Source organism: Bidens hawaiensis, unplaced genomic scaffold (genome assembly GCF_021521415.1).
Source record: "Bidens hawaiensis isolate Kalapana, Puna unplaced genomic scaffold, B.hawaiensis_p1.1 tig00025843_1, whole genome shotgun sequence".
NCBI classification, from domain to species: Eukaryota; Viridiplantae; Streptophyta; class Magnoliopsida; order Asterales; family Asteraceae; genus Bidens; species Bidens hawaiensis.
In genome coordinates this window covers 152,819-169,577 of record NW_027494154.1, presented here as the reverse complement: position 1 = coordinate 169,577, position 16,759 = coordinate 152,819, and the positions used below count along the sequence as shown (strand labels likewise).

General features: G+C 43.2%; 1 protein-coding gene and 2 pseudogenes across 1 annotated transcript; 2 read left to right on the top strand and 1 right to left on the bottom strand.

Moving 5' to 3' along the window:
- The first annotated feature begins 95 nt into the window (after nucleotides 1-95).
- On the top strand, nucleotides 96-1,660 carry LOC143572419 (feruloyl CoA ortho-hydroxylase F6H1-3-like; annotated as a pseudogene).
- A 216-nt stretch (nucleotides 1,661-1,876) lies between these two features.
- Nucleotides 1,877-3,365, top strand: LOC143572438 (feruloyl CoA ortho-hydroxylase F6H1-3 pseudogene; annotated as a pseudogene).
- Nucleotides 3,360-7,585, bottom strand: LOC143572437 (putative CoA ligase CCL12). The gene is made up of 10 exons (XM_077057606.1): nucleotides 7,407-7,585; nucleotides 7,182-7,310; nucleotides 6,398-6,471; nucleotides 6,094-6,314; nucleotides 5,374-5,468; nucleotides 5,089-5,305; nucleotides 4,871-4,996; nucleotides 4,023-4,121; nucleotides 3,740-3,946; nucleotides 3,360-3,662 (listed from the first exon to the last, which is right to left on the bottom strand). Exons 1-10 carry the CDS (start codon nucleotides 7,583-7,585, stop codon nucleotides 3,549-3,551), a joined length of 1,461 nt encoding a protein of 486 aa, XP_076913721.1. The 3' UTR covers nucleotides 3,360-3,548.
- Nucleotides 7,586-16,759: the final 9,174 nt, after the last annotated feature.

Genomic DNA, 16,759 nt, shown 5'->3' with positions numbered 1-16,759 from the left:
TAACAAAATTAAAAGAAAAATTAAAAACATAAAATGAAAAATGTGTATGAAAACTTTTGCTCTCACTGACAACAATATAACCTGTAGAGTTTTTTGTTGTATATTTTTCATATTTTGTAGTCTAAAACATATTGATATAAGGTGGTTTCTAATCTGCACAAAGCATCTAAGCGAACCCGTCTGTACATTAGCCACTTCGTCTACACACATTATATTATTCATATCTCTCCGAGCCATGGCTCCATCAATCAGCAACTCAAACCCACTCAATATTCTTGATTTTGTGGTGAACAAAGGTCAAGGAGTGAAAGGCTTAGCAGAACTAGGACTCAAGTCCCTACCAAATCAGTACATTCAACCTCCAGAAGAACGTTTCGATAGCAGCATTGCACGAGTGCATGATCATGACTCCATCCCAGTCATTGATATGTCCTGCTCGGATGACCCGAAAGTAGCTAAAGCGGTGTGTGATGCAGCACAAAAATGGGGCTTCTTTCAGATTGTGAACCATGGTGTTCCTATTTATGTTCTTGAGGATGTCAAAGATGCAACTCACAAGTTTTTTGGGTTGCCAGCACAAGAAAAGCTGAAATACTCAAAAAAGCGATCAGTTACCAATAATATTCGGTATGGTACAAGCTTTTCTCCTGAAGCCGAGAAAGTACTCGAGTGGAAGGATTATCTCAGCCTCTTGTTTGTGTCGTGTGACGAGGCTGCTTGCCTTTAGCCTCCCATATGCAGGTAAGTATATGTTGCATCTATACACATTAAGCACAATATCTTTAATTTTCAGGTTTTGACAAGCATAGTAACTATAATATGTGCATGTGATTGTTGCATTTTAGAAATCGTATAAGAAATATGCGTAATTATATTCTCACGTGTAATTAAGATCCTAAGCAAAAACTGTTTTATTTTTCCTACCTGATTTTAGAATCCGATTTAGGTACTTAAGTTTCCAATTTTTCAAAACATAAATTTGATTCGTTTGAGATTTAAGTGGCACAAATCAACATCAAGTGTCACCTCTTGTATATTTGTGTATGCTACGAATTGAATTCATGGCAGGAATCAAGCTTTAACGTATATAGAGAGTTCGGAAATCATTGTCAAGAAGATACTTCAGATACTCATGAACGGATTAAACGTGAAAGAGATCGACGAGAGCAAAGAATCAAAAGTAATGGGGTCAAAAAGGATCAACTTTAACTACTATCCCAAATGTCCTAACCCAGAGCTCACAGTGGGTGTTGGGCGTCATTAAGATGTATCCACGCTAACAGTCCTGCTTCAAGATGACGTCGGAGGGCTTTATGTGCGAAACACACATACCATGAACTGGATTCATGTCCCCCCGGTTAGCGGATCTTTAGTGATCAATATTGGAGATGCACTTCAAATCATGAGTAACGGGCAGTACAAAAGTGTTGAGCATCGTGTAAGTGCTAGTGAAAGCAATAACCGGATTTCCATCCCGATATTTGTGAACCCGAGGGCTAATGACATTATTGGACCGCTGCCAGAAGTGCTTAAGAGTGGAGAGAAACCAGTCTATAAGCATGTACTCTACTCAGATTATGTCAAGCATTTCTTTAGAAAGGCACATGACGGGAAGGCTACAATCGAGTTCGCAAAAGCATAAATTTTGTTTTCCTTTTCATGATATGTATCTTGGTTTTACCTTGTCAATAAGCATATATAGCATGCCTCTATATATTCTATAAAAAAAACTTTGATTATTTTCTTTATTAGTGAATAAATTAGATGATAATATGTTCCCAAACGGTGAATGTTACCCTACCAGCCCGTCTCAACCTGACCCGTCCATACATGTCCTTATTTTTGCCTCTGTTGATGAAAATTCATGTATCTGTCAATGGCTATAACCTACTCTAGTATAGATCGGTTTAAATCCAGCTTTCTGATTTTTTGTATAATTAAACTCCTAGCAAAGCTAACAGGATATCATTTTTTAAAAACTGAAAGATGTTACATGGAAACTTCATTTTCTATAAAATATAAGAAAGTGTAAGCTTGAATAAGAAGAAATATTTAGGTTGGTTTACCACAAAGATTCATTTTAAAAAATAAAAAAAGGTTTCCTGCATGCATTCCAAGTGTTAAGACTCTTCCCAAGTCAATACATTCAACCTCCAGAAGAACGTTTTGATACGAACATTGCAGAAGACTCAAGTCCCTACCAAGTCATTGATATGGATGATCCGGAAGTAGCTAAAGCGGTGTGTGATGCAGCACAAAAATGAGGCTTCTTTCAGATTGTAAACCATAGTGTTCCTATTCATGTTCTTGAGGATGTCAAAGAATTAGCAACTCACCAGTTTTATTTGGGTTGCCAGTAGAAGAAAAAATGAAATACTGATAATAATCATAATATTATCCATTATGGTACAAGCCTTACTCCAGGAGCCAAGAAACCGGCCTCTAAGTGGAAGGATTTTCTTATCATCAATTTCGTGTGGAATTACGATCAGGCTACTTCCCTCTAGCCTCACATTTCCGTAAAACTCACGTCAACTCTAATATGTATCTTTGTGCACCTTTCAAAAATCGTATACAAAAAATGTGTCATTGTATTACCACGCTTTAGGTTCCTAAGCAAAAAAAAAGTGTTTTTTTTACAAAAAGAACTTTGATTTAGGCCCCTAAGAAGGTTGAGCGGGCTCTAATAACATGTAAAAACAACGCGTTTGATATATACTAGGGTTGGGTTAATAAAATGTGTTTCTTTTCCCAATGCACGTTTCCAACTTTTTAAACATCCATTTGAATTCTTATGATTTGGCACAAAATCTACCAATTCATAATTAGCAAATTAGCCAGAGTATCTGACTATGCTTAGAAGTTTAAAGTATCGCTATTCGTGGTAGGAATCAATCTTTGGCATATATAGAATTCTAAAATCCTTGTGAAGAAGCTACTAGAGATACTCATGGATGGACTAAATGTAAAAGAAATCGACGAGAGCAAATAATCGGTACTAATGGGATCTACAAGGCTAAATTTAACTTCTATCCAAAATGACCTAACCCGGAGCTGCTCGCTGTGGATGGGGTGCGCCATTCAGACGGAGGCATCCCCACCGTTAGCGGATCTTTGGCGATCAATGAATGTACGATATACACTTCAAATGATGAGTAACGAAAAGTACAAAAGTATTGAATATCGTGTAAGAGCTAATAGAAGCAATAACATGATTTCTGTCTAGATATTTCTGAGCCCGACGCCTAATGACATTTATTGGACCATTGCCAGAAGTGCTTAAAAGTGGAGAGAAACCACTCCCAAGCGTCATTTTAAACCTATGCAGACTAAAACCAAACATAACAATTATAACCAGCACTTAACAATTAACAATTGTCTTGACCAAACTAAATACATATTAATAAATGTTTTGACCCATTACACCTTTCATTCCCATATAAAGAAGAAAAAGGCTTCATAACAATCACCATTGAATAGTAAATATCATCTAAGTAACTTGCATTCAAGAAAAAACTTACATTTATTTAACATCAGTGCCCATGTGCTTAAATTTTACTTCGCGTGTGAAGCTCTTCCTTCAATTTATCTCTTAAAACTCTTCTAAGTAACTTGTTAGAAGCCGTTCGAGGGAACTCCGGAACAATCTTAACAAAGCTTACCTGTTCATTAACATAATTAGAAACACATAACCAACTCTTGAAATAATTTAAAAATACAAGAGCGTGTGCAAGGTAACCTTAAACAATGGATTAAGGTTTCTTTGAATGGCCTTTGAGAATATCATCTTCAGCTTGTCTGGTTGAGTGTTGAATCCTTGCTTGAGTACCACAAATATGGCTAACAATTCTGGACCACCGGTTGCGGGTTGACAACTTACAGCAGCAGTTTCCATGATGCTGACATCTGCTTGTTCAGACACTTGCTCGATTTCAATCGAACTTGTCTGCATGTACGTAACATTTCAGTTTATTGGTTTTTTTATAGTTTTGTTAATAGAGTTGTGATAACAACTTATTTACCTTTATGCCACCAAGGTTCATGGTATCATCAGCCCTGCCTTGTACAATATAAAAGCCTCCGATCGTTCTCTTGATGATGTCACCGTGTCTCCTGAGTTGCTGGATAAACACAACACACGATCAGTTTTATTGTGTTTTTTTAAGTGTTCCGCTGAAATCACTCAAGCCTTTTCTTATTTTATAGGCACTCAAGTTTCATTAATGGTTCCAATCTTGCGAAAAAAAATTTATAAATATTTTAACTTCTTTTAAAGAAAATTAAGTGATCTGGAGCACATATGAATACTAGTTATTATTTAGTGATTATATTTTTCAAAATGAACACAAATTAGGAGGTAATGGTGAAGAAAAAAAATCAGCAAATAATAACCAAGTTTGATAATTGTCTAATTTAAGTCAACTGGAAAAAAATAATAATAACCAAGCTTCATCACTATTCACCTTAAGCCAAATTGGAAAAAAAAAATAATCACTAAATAGTAACCAAGATTTAGAATTGTTCAATTCAAGTCAAATTGGAATAATAAAAAATTCAACTTAAGTCATAAAGAGGGGAAAAGATAATCACTAAACGATAACCAAGTGTCATAATTGTTCAATTCAAATCAAATTGGAAAAAAAATTATCACTAAATAGTAACCAAAATTCATATATGTTTCATTTGCCTCGCGTAATTTAAAAAAAAAAATCAAACATTCCTAAGACAAATTTACATTATCGAAACGCCTTAATAGAAAATCTGACTAGCTTTAGAGGAATAAAAAAACTAACTGATTTTAGTGGACAGTTAGTATACTTGGTTACTATAGTGTAAAGTTGCCCTTTTAATAAATAATATGTGATCATACCATTCCGTTGTAAATAGGCATTCCCTTAAAGTAAATCTTTTCGTGATCTGCATTAAGTAGTCTATTGGTTGCTCCCATGTAAATAGGAAACAAGCCCACTTCACCAACGCATGGTTCATCATCCGGCTGCCATAGCATGCATAAAAAGACCAAAATGAATCAAACAAAACAGATCTTGAAAAATTCAAGTTTCAATTAAGAATTTTGAGAGGTTTTACATAAGGAACTCCATGCTCATCAAGAATTACAACACCCGCTGTCAATGAAGGAGAGCTAAAAGCGCCAAAAGCTTGTGGCTCCAAAACATTGCCTTGAAGATAAGATGAAGCAAGCTCAGTGCCACCGCAACATTCAATAACCGGTTTGTAATAAGCCCTTGAAGATAGCCAAAGGTCATCATCAACATTAGATGCTTCACCGGTAGTTGCAAATAACCTGAAAATATACAAATTAAGCTTCATAACATCGCGGTTTTGCATTAAAAACGAGGGCTTTAGTTTTACTTGATTTTTGTCCAATCTAGGCCTTCCATACATCCTGTACTGTGCCAAGCTTTAACTATACTTGGAACGGTGCCCAAAATTGTCACTCCTGCATCCTAGAAAACAACACGTGTACTAGTTGGCTTTTTTAAAGGGTAAAATGCTAAATTGTATTAAAAAGTAAACAACTTTGGTTCACTTTATATTATAGGTAAACAAGGTTTTCTACCTTAGAAAAAACCAATCAATGTTTCAACATTTTCTATTTAAGAAAACCCTCCAACTTAAACGATTTACATACTCCGCAAAGCAATCAACATGGTCAAAGTTACGGACTCATCAACAATCACTTCATTTTGGGGTCAAATTACCTTAAATCAAAATATTTGTAAGTCTGTTACTTTGAATCATACTTTTTAAGCGTTTAGGAAAAACCATCAAAGTTTCAAAATTTTAAGGTAGTCTTCTATACTAACCAATTTCCATATGCCAAAAAAGTCAATATGGTCAGAGTTACCGATACTTCAACCATCATTTTGACTGGGCCAGATTAAGCTTAAATCACAATATCTGAAAGTTTGTTACCATGCATCAAAACTTTAAGTTTGTTACCATGCATCAAAACTTTTTGAAGATTTTTAGGGTTTTAAAATATAAATTTTACCAAAGTTGGTTGCTTGTTTCTACAACAAGCCTTTTATTTCAATCTTATATACTTGTGACAAGGTTTTAAAAACCAACCTGAATAAATTTACCAAAACCATGACCAAGTGGAGAGCCATGATAAAGAGCTAATGTTGCACCGTTTAGAAAACTTGCATAAAGTACAATGGGCCCCATTACCCAACCCAAATTTGTGGGCCAGCAAAAAGCATCCCCCGGCTGAAGATCCAGTTGGGCCCATCCTTCAGAGGCTGCTCGAATGGGAGAAATTTGAGTCCATGGTATAGCTTTAGGATCCCCTAAAAGAAACAAAAAAAGTTGAGTAACAAAGAAGAACTAAATCAATAAAAATAAGATCATATGCAAATAACAATCCTTGAACCTGTTGTTCCTGAAGAGAAGAGTATGTTTGTCACCGAGTCTGCTGATTGATATACTGGACTACAATAGTCAGGCCTGCGTTTTTTATAATAAGATTATTAAACATAATTGACGCAGAGTGGAAGCAGAAATAATAAAGAACATTTTTTACAGAAAAACAAAATTGATATAATACTTAATGCATAGACTATTGCATCAAGTCCTCTATGGCTAGATCTAAATTTTGCAGGTTGAGCCCAAATTTGTAAAACTAAAATGAACTTCGTAATAATCAAACTGGCTTTCTAAATAAGTTAAATAATAAATTGTTTGTATAAATTGTTTTTAATATACTAAATATATATATTTTATAAAATAATTACTATTATATAAAAAGTTATGTAAAAAATAGTTAAATAATAAATATTATGTTATATATAAAAATTATAACTAAAATACATGTATATGAAAAGTAATTAATAATGTATATAAACTAGTTAATAAATAAAATGAGCTGAACCCGAACTGAGCTTGAGCTTGAATAACTATTCATGAGTTGAGATTGAGCTTTAGAAATAGACCTGAAAACGAGTCGAGCTCAAGCTCGGGCTCTCATAAGCTAAACGAGCCGAACTCGTTTTCACCCCTACATATGGGTCCAATGTAGCGGGATTTATGCATTTCTTAAGTTGGGCCTTTTCTAGCCCAGCTGCCTCTGTCTAGTCGGTCTAGAGGTATGAGTCAGCTAACTCTTGGATCAATTCCGTATCAATAATATACACGTCTAAAAAGAATTAGTACCATACCTAGAAAGGTGTTTTGTACTAGAAAGAAAATCCTCCCAAGATATATCCTGTTTTCTTAGTTGGATGTCTATGTTTTCTCCAATTGCAGGAACCACAATAACTCTGCAATCAGTAGCCTCAATAACACGACTGCAAAATAAATAAATAATAATAATAATAATAATAATAATAAAGCTTCAATAGTATAAGAATGATTAACTAAATATGTAGTTAATTAGTTATTACCTGTACAAAGGAAAATTTTTACCACCTCGAACAATATAGTCTTGAGTAAAAATAGCCTTTGCTTTTGACACCCGTAATCGTGTAGCAATCTCCTTTGGTGCAAAACTATCAGCTATTGATACAACCACAAGTCCAGAATATATAATTGCTAAATATATAATAACTGCAGTCACAGTCATTGTGAAGAAACACTAACCGGACCCCGGACAGATTACTGGTAACCTGGGGGTTGGAGAGATGTTTCCCACGAGGGGTTAGACCCTTGGAAGATGGTTCTTCTGATAACCTGCAAAACAGACACCGTGAGCTCGTCACTGAGAAGGGGGGGGTTCCTCCTTGTGACCACCCTCCGGCGTGAGAATCAGACTAGATTGCTCTTTAAATATAAAAGTATATTAAGAGATTGCTAGAGCAGATATCAGGTATAATATGATGATAATGTAGTAAGGTATGATAAGATGAGATGGTCATACCATTTGTGGTATTTATAGCCGAAGGTAGGTTTCCAAAGAGGTATGGCCGGCTGCAACAGTGTTCCTGTTCCACCAACAGTAGCCTACGCACGTGCCCTGCTGGTAGTTGGTGGGTAGGTAGCGGCTGATAGTGACCAGGCCTGCTGTATACTATTCCTGTTCCACCAACTGACGGCTACGCACGTGGTATGGCAGTAGTTGGTGAGTAGGCAGCGGCTAATAGTGATACAGTACAGGAGCATGCTGCTCGCCATACTGTATCAGTGAGCTGTCGTATCTCTGATCAGATCTTTCGCCCATACCTCGTCAGGTACAGTAAAAGATCCTTCAGTATACGGACTGGCTTATTTGGGCGGGAGTATTCCCCCTCCCGCCTCAGTGCGGGATTGCTCCCGGCTTGGCTCATTCCTTCAGGTGACACTGAATGATCGAGAGCTAAGTGCCTTGTGCGTGTAGCCATGCTGCGCGGGTGGCCTTCCCTAATGGCTTGTATCCGAGGCTGCGGGGACAGGCGGAGTCCTTCACCATTGGGAGGCATTTCCTGCGGGACCAGCTTGCGTACTGCGCGTAAGGACGTCACGTCTCTGAGCATGGTTGGTCCTGCGGATCCAGTTGGTCTCTGCGCAGACGTCCCTGTTTAAGGTGAGTCTTGCGGGTCCAACTGGGCTCTGCTGGGACCTACCTCTTCAAGTCCCCCCAGTCCAATGTTCTTCTCATGAGTGTTTAATAAAGTGAGGTGAACTTTTGGACTTGAGCAAAGGGTTTTGAAAAGGGTTTTGTAAGGTTTTCCATGGGGATTCTTTCCGCGGAAGTCCTTGTCACTTGCAGAAATGCCCGAGTTTCCTGCTTGGTCTTTGGGTATGATGCGGGTAGGTCTGTAACCTCCTCGCAAGTCAGGAGCATTGAGTCCCAGTTGTATGTATTTTCCATGAGGTTTTGGTAGTTTTGAACATAGTGATCAATTATGTTAAGACCACCAATTCCATCCTGGAGCTTCAAACAACGTAGTTCTCGACGTTCCCGCTATGCGGGGATGTTATTTCCGTTTCCGCAAGCATTGCCCAGAAGATCCTTCTTGGTTTCAATTCCCAGCGGAGCGCTAGGTATGTGAAGGGTTTTGCCTTAACACTGTACCTGCGCTCGTCTTACGGTTACTTTACTTCCAATGTATTCCTGGCGTCAATTCCCTGCGGGTGCTAGGTATGTGAAGGGTTTTGCCTTTACACTGTACCCGCACCCGTCTTATAGTTACTTGGTTGCCGAGGTACTTGGCTTCAATTCCCTGCGGGTGCTAGGTATGTGAAGGGTTTTGCCTTAACACTGTACCCGCATCCGTCTTACGGTTACTTGTTCACCAAGGTTTTCTTGGCTTCAATTCCCTGCGAGTGCTAGGTATGTGAAGGGTTTTGCCTTAACACTGTACCCGCAGCCGTCTTACGGTTACTTGTTTGCCAAGGTTTATTTGGCTTCAATTCCCTGCGGGTGCTAGGTATGTGAAGGGTTTTGCCTTTACACTGTACCCGCATCCGTCTTACGGTTACTTGCTTGCCAAGGGGTAAGGGGTATTTTCCCGCTTACTTTTTAATATTTTCGAATTTTGAATTTTGAAATTCGAAGAGTTGGTGAAAAGATAACAGTCCAAACCTCTGAAACGTCGTGCGACGGTTTCTTCTGACTGTGTCAGGACGTGCAGGAAGTTATGGTGACGTGACAGAACATGGTCATTCCAGTCGCTTTTTCAGGCGCGTGGGCGCGATTTTTCGGGCGCGTGGCCGCGAAATTACTGGCATACGTCCTTTCAACAGCTGTTGCCAGCTTGCTTTTTGCCACGTGTCATAGTTTCATTGCACATTCGATTTCTCTCTCCTCCGCATTAAATTCACCGCATTAATTGCGATTACTATATAAAGGGGGAGAGGGTTATTTGCAATTCACACTTTTAACTCTTCTCTTCATCTTTAAGGCGATTTCCGGCGAATACTCCTTTATTCAATCGAGCATTCTCTCGAAATCGTTCTCTTCTCTCTGCAAGATGTCTTCTCGTGATGCTGAAGCTATAGCCGATGACAGGGGTACTGCTGGCGAGTGCCAGTGTGCTCTGCCCGGCGATCAGTACCGGTATGTTGTCAGGAAGTTCATGCTCGATCATCTCGAGCCTGAGTTTCCTGAATCCCACCAGACCGTGTACGATGCCCCCAGAGGCAAGATCGGGGTTTATGCTGCATTTTTTGTCTATGGGAATCTTAGATTCCCATTGACAAAATTTGTTTACCGTGTCCTTGAGAGGCATGGTGTTCATTTGACCGAGCTGCACCCCATGGCGATCGCCAAGATTCGCCATTTTGAGTGGGTGTGCCGGATTTTGGGCATCGAGCCCCATGTGGACCGCCTGATGACCTTCTATACCTGGAGGTGCATCCAGGGGTGGTACACCTTGACGACCCGTATTAAGGGTCTGAAGATTTGCGACACCGAGCGCAGTCTTCGCGCGTGGAAGCAGGAATTCTTCTACATTTCTGCCCGCGCCATCCCCCTTGCCATGAAGTTTAAAAATGGCCAAGCGATACCGAGCCTTCACGCCCCCAACTACCAGGAGGCGGAATGGTTTTCGAAGATATCCCGGATCCAATCTCCGGTTTACCGGTTTGCGGAGTCCGGGATGGTCATGTTAGGGATGAGCCGGGTGTGGAAGGATGCGTCTCAGGTTCCCATCCTTCTCGAATACGGTTTGAACTCTATTCCCTATGGTATGTCTTGTCTTTCTTTTTGATACGCGTTTGTCTTCTAACTGTTTATTCTTTCAGAGGGAAATGATTTGGAGTCGCTTCTGTACCCGCGGGAAACCGACGGTCCTGCGCGGATGGGTACTCGTGCTCTGGACGAGGGCGAGTTGCCCATCCTGGAGCAAACGGCGGATCGGTTTGTGGAGGTCTATCCGCTGGGCCACGAGATCCTGAGCCACCGGCGGCCAGGTAAGGCGATATTCTTTCCTCAATCCCTCAATGCTGTACCCGCTGCTGGAATTCCTGACCCGTCTTCTTCTGAGGAATCCTCAGATGCTCCTCCGTTGGTGCGGAAGAAGAAGGCTGCTGCCGGCGTGAAGGGGAAGGAGAAGGCCTCCACAGCTGATCCAGTGGTTCTATCTGACTCGGAGTCAGATAGTGAAGAAGTGGCGGGGAAGCCCGGTGGTGAGAAGACCACTGCTCCGGAGGCTACGACCGTTACCTCCGGAGAACCAACGAAGACAACGGTGACCGGTACCAAGAGGCCGGCTCCATCGGGTTCCTCCCCGCCCGTCCGTACGTTCAGGGTCAAGAAAACCCGTAAGTACAATGATAATGTCTGCAGATTTATTACTTCTTAAATTTAACACTTTCTTCTTTGTGCAGGCGTGGATGTTGACGCATTCCGGGGTGAAGCGCAGGGGAGTACCTCCCCGCCAATGACGGTAGGCTCGGTCAGCCTTCCTGAGGCGTCGACCCAGGCGCCTGCGCCTACATCCGCTGGTCCAGTTGCTCGTTCCTTTGAGCCAACTGTTCCGGCCGAGATGACGTCGCCGCCGGCCGTGAGTGCGATTTTTACAGCATCCTTCACGGAGCCGGCGGTTACTGCTGCTGCTGAGGAGGCGGCGACCGCGGCGGCGACCACAACGGCGACCACGGCGGCTGCCACCATGCCCGCGCCACCGGCACCTACGGCCGGACCATCAGGTACGCGCAGGGCTTCCCGCCGATCTTTGCCCCCTTCCCGTCTGCCTGACCTGTTGGATGGATTTCCTTTAGGTTCAGGTGATGGGTTTGGCGGCTATCGGCCTGTCATTGACCCTACAGGTGCGTAGGGTTCTTTTCTTTTTCCCTTATGTTTTTTATCATCTTTTCCTTACTGCCTTTGTTTCTTTTGCAGTGTCGGATTCCAATGAAGTGTATGTTCCGCGATGGAACATACGCCGAGGAACAACCCTTCGTACCCCTGTGGAGTGCGTGGACTGGGCTCGCCACGCTGCTCCTCATGGTGCGTTGGGGGAAGCCATGGCTAGCTACCAGGAGGGTAGGCTAACCAATGAGCTTCGGGTTCTCCAAGCCCGGATGCAGCCGCGCGTCGAGCTGCTTTGTCGTGAAAACGACAAGTTGAAAGCAGCTCGCGCCAAGGACGTATCTGAGGCGCGTGCTCTTCGGGAGGAGAACCAACAGCTGGCGGCAGCTGCCGCCGACAAGGAGAAGGCCTTCAAGGCCCTCGAGGTTGAAGTTCAGGCGCGACTCGAGGCCCGCTCCAAGGCTGCCCAAGCTGTGAATGAACAGCTTCGGCTGGCCAGGGAGACTGCGCGAAACGCAACCGAGAGGGCTGCCAAGGCTGAAGCCGCTGCTGAGCCTTTGCGTGTGGAGAATGAGGAGCTCAAGGCCAAATTAGAGGCTCTCCAACGCGCTCATGATGCCTTGGCAATGGAAGATGCCAAGAAACTCCAGGAAATCTTGGACCAAAGAGGGGTGCTTGACCACACCGAGCGGAAGCTTAAGGGCGTCGAAGAGGCTGCCGCAAAGGAAGTTTTACTTGCCAACCTTAACAAGAGCGAAGCCGAACGCGCCCATAACGAAGCTCAAGCTGCCCTCCAATGGCTTCTTCGAGAAGCGTTGCCTCAGGTATGTTTAGCTTTATCTTCTCGCTTTTCTTTTGTAAGAAAAGGTTCTAATACTTGTATTTTTTCTTTGTAGGTTGTGCGTCGGGTCTTTTCAGAGACCTCTTACGATGATGCTATGACCGCAGCCCTCAACGCTTCTCATGAGGATGGGGAAAAGGCCGGCTTCCTGCTTGGTCTAGGGTTTGTTGAGAAAGGCGTCCCGCCTTCCAACTTCCCTTTGTTCGATGTGGATACCGAAGCCATTTATGACCAAGCATTGAACCAATACGCCGCCTTCCCGCATCCAGTGGTGGAAAAGGTGGACGAAGTAGCTGCTGCTGATGATGGGTTAGCTGTCCTCAAAGCGTTCCTCGAACCACCCCGTTCTTCTGACGGAGCGGGTCCAAGTGGAAGCGGCCCTGAAGCTTGATCCTGAAGATCCCTTCCCATTGCTAAGACTTGTATAGTTTTATTCTCTTAGGCGGGTAGTTACCCGGCCATTCTTGTAATAGTTAATTTGTGAAATATAAATCTTTTTGCGTATAAGATTGTTATTTCCTTCTTTGTGTTCCTTGCTTTATAAACTTATGACTTGCATACTTAGTTTAAATTAGCAATTTTCCAAGTGTTTAGAATAAGAACCTTTGAACGTGGTTGATAATGGGTTAAAGTTTCGCTTCCTCCTTCGTGATTGTGCGGGTAGAACCGTCACTTGCACTTGGTAGGATGGCTAAACTTTAGCCTTCATCTGACCTGCGTGTAGGTTTTCCTTTTCGAAATTTCTAAGGCATTAAGATAAGTTAACCTTTGAACGTGGTTGATAATAGGTGTGAAGTTTTGTTTCCTCTTTCGTGATTGTGCGGGTAGAACCGTCACTTGCACTTAGTAGGATGGCAAAACTTTACCCTTATCTGACCTGCGTGTAGGTTTTCCTCATCCTTTGAGGATAAGTTAACCTTTGAACGTGGTTGATAAAAGGTGTGAAGTTTTGTTTCCTCTTTCGTGATTGTGCGGGTAGAACCGTCACTTGCACTTAGTAGGGTGGCAAAACTTTACCCTTATCTGACCTGCGTGTAGGTTTTCGTCATCCTTTGAGGATAAGTTAACCTTTGAACGTGGTTGATAATATGTGTGAAGTTTTGTTTCCTCTTTCGTGATTGTGCGGGTAGAACCGTCACTTGCACTTAGTAGGATGGCAAAACTTTACCCTTATCTGACCTGCGTGTAGGTTTTCCTTATCCTTTTAAGAATTTTGTTTTTGACCATTCGACGCGCGGTTGTCGATAGGTTAGTGTTCAGTTTCCTTTCATGATTCATGCGGATAGACCGGCACTTTCATTTAATGGGAGAATTGAACTTTTCCTTCAACTGACCTGCGTGAAGGTTTGCCACGTTATTGGGTTCGTGCGGGTAGGACCGCCTTCCCACGCAACGACTTCACGTAATGTGAATGCCGTCACCAGTGTTGCATAGTTTAACCGTTCGACGCGCGGTTGCGTGAAGGTTTGTCACGTTTTTTGGGTTCGTGCGGGTAGGACCGCCTTCCCATGCAATGACCTCACGTAATTATGCGGTGAAAACCGGCATATTAGTGTTCAGAAAAGTATAAATGTAAAATCATCAGCTTCGATGTTCTTAAAAGAGAATCATTTCCATTAGAAGTGGCTCTTGGCCTTTTCTTTACAAATTGGAATTGATTTACATGCAAACTGTGTAAATGAGCTCCCTTCCATGTTGGGATGGGAGCGCCATCGAGCCGATACGCACCTGGTTCGGGATCTCGTTCTTTACGCAGCATGTAGTCTCAATGTTGAAGCTGGAATTTTTATTCGTTTTCCCCAGCTGGGGTTCTACACGCATCCGCCTGCTCAGCCTTTATTGCGCCACGAGGTGCGCGAGCGTCCCATCTCTGACAAATGCTTCGACCATGTCTTTTACATCTATGCATTCTTCAGTGTTGTGGCCCTTTGTCTTGTGAAAGTCACAGTATTTGCTCCGATCAGCATCGTGACGATGTCGGATTATCGGAGGTTTTGGCCACGGGAGCTCTTCAGTGGCGAATATCTCAGTGACGCTTTTGGTGAGTGGCGTCCATCTGGAGTTTCGGTGCGGCTGTACATTATCCCTTCCGCCCAACCGATGTTGCAAGCCAGATGAGGTGTCAAAGTTTACCCTTGACTGCCAAATGCCTAGCTTTCGTTTTTTATTTAGTCGGGCTGTGAGGACGTTGTCCTCTCTCGTCCTCTGGGTGTAGAGGTTTGTGCTCTGTGGGAGATCTTTACCCAGTTGCTTCTCCGTTTCCGCATAGCGTTTTGCTGCTGTCATGATGCCATCCCATGTGGATGGCATGCCATCTTTACCCGTTAGGGTGCGGATGAGCTCTGGGTCATGTGCGCCCTGGATGAAGGCAGCGCGAACAAGATCTTCGCTGATATTGCCCAAACTTAGCTTCTTTGAGTTGAAGCGAGTGATGAAGTTTGGCAGAGATTCATCTTCCTCTCGTATGCATTTGAGGATTGTCCATTGCTCCTCGGTATACTTCCGTTGCTGGCTGAAGTGTTGGCTAAACTTCTGTTGGAAGTCTGCCCAGTCGTAGATGTGGTTGACCGGTAGACGATCAAACCAAGCTCTAGCAGCCCCAACAAGCGTCATTTGGAACATGTAGCACCACGTGGGTTCCGTCCAATTGCTGACGGTTGCCCCCGCTATGAACCTGTTCAAATGATCGTCTGGATCAGATAAACCGTCATATGTGCCTATGTTAGGCATTTGTTTGGCACTCTTTGGGGCGATTGCTTCCGCAATGTCCCTTGCAAACTTGGACATTCCTGCATTTGCAACGTTTGGTCTGAACGTTTTTGAGAAGTCTCGTGGACTTCCACCTGTGCTTTTTGGTTTGAAGGCTTGTCCAAAATGCCTTTTCGGTTGGGATTCTGTTTCCTTACGCTTCCCTTTTGCCCTATGGCGAGGGTTCACGTCGGAGTCGGATTCCTCCGAGTCATCCTCCCAGTACTCGAATTCGTCGGCCTGTTGCACGGAACGCAAGCGTTCGTCCAACTCAGCCTGGAATTCCTTTTGTCGTGCCTCCGCCCATGCCTTAACTTCATCGAGAGTCTGGCGGGGGAGTCTTCGTTTCTCAAACTGGGTATCGGTGGATCCCAGTAGGCGGTCATTTACTGCACTTGCCCCAGCTTTGGTAAGTGGGGTAGTGTTCGTAAAATTTACTTCACTTGCCCCGGCTTCGGTAGCCGGGGTAGTGTTCGTAAAAACTGTGTTGCCGGTATTCCCCCCAGTAGCTGGGGTTGTGGTTACCGGAATTTCTCTAACCATCTTTGTTGAAGTTTGAAAAAACTGGAGAAAATTGTAGTTCTAGCTTTATGCACGGATGGCGCCAATGAAGAAACACTAACCGGACCCCGGACAGATTACTGGTAACCTGGGGGTTGGAGAGATGTTTCCCACGAGGGGTTAGACCCTTGGAAGATGGTTCTTCTGATAACCTGCAAAACAGACACCGTGAGCTCGTCACTGAGAAGGGGGGGGGGTTCCTCCTTGTGACCACCCTCCGGCGTGAGAATCAGACTAGATTGCTCTTTAAATATAAAAGTATATTAAGAGATTGCTAGAGCAGATATCAGGTATAATATGATGATAATGTAGTAAGGTATGATAAGATGAGATGGTCATACCATTTGTGGTATTTATAGCCGAATGTAGGTTTCCAAAGAGGTATGGCCGGCTGCAACAGTGTTCCTGTTCCACCAACAGTAGCCTACGCACGTGCCCTGCTGGTAGTTGGTGGGTAGGTAGCGGCTGATAGTGACCAGGCCTGCTGTATACTATTCCTGTTCCACCAACTGACGGCTACGCACGTGGTATGGCAGTAGTTGGTGAGTAGGCAGCGGCTAATAGTGATACAGTACAGGAGCATGCTGCTCGCCATACTGTATCAGTGAGCTGTCGTATCTCTGATCAGATCTTTCGCCCATACCTCGTCAGGTACAGTAAAAGATCCTTCAGTATACGGACTGGCTTATTTGGGCGGGAGTATTCCCCCTCCCGCCTCAGTGCGGGATTGCTCCCGGCTTGGCTCATTCCTTCAGGTGACACTGAATGATCGAGAGCTAAGTGCCTTGTGCGTGTAGCCATGCTGCGCGGGTGGCCTTCCCTAATGGCTTGTATCCGAGGCTGCGGGGACAGGCGGAGTCCTTCACCATTGGGAGGCATTTCCTGCGGGACCAGCTTGCGTACTGCGCGTAAGGACG

What these genes read in the sequence shown, in the direction of transcription:
- LOC143572437 (XM_077057606.1), bottom strand. Translation starts at nt 7,585, where the DNA reads ATGACTGTGACTGCAGTTATTATATATTTAGCAATTATATATTCTGGA. An exon ending in AAAAATTTTCCTTTGTACAG is followed by an intron (nt 7,311 to 7,406) that starts GTAATAACTAAT and finishes TTTATTTTGCAG; the next exon opens with TCGTGTTATTGAGGCTACTG. An exon ending in TGAACCTTGGTGGCATAAAG is followed by an intron (nt 3,947 to 4,022) that starts GTAAATAAGTTG and finishes ACGTACATGCAG; the next exon opens with ACAAGTTCGATTGAAATCGA.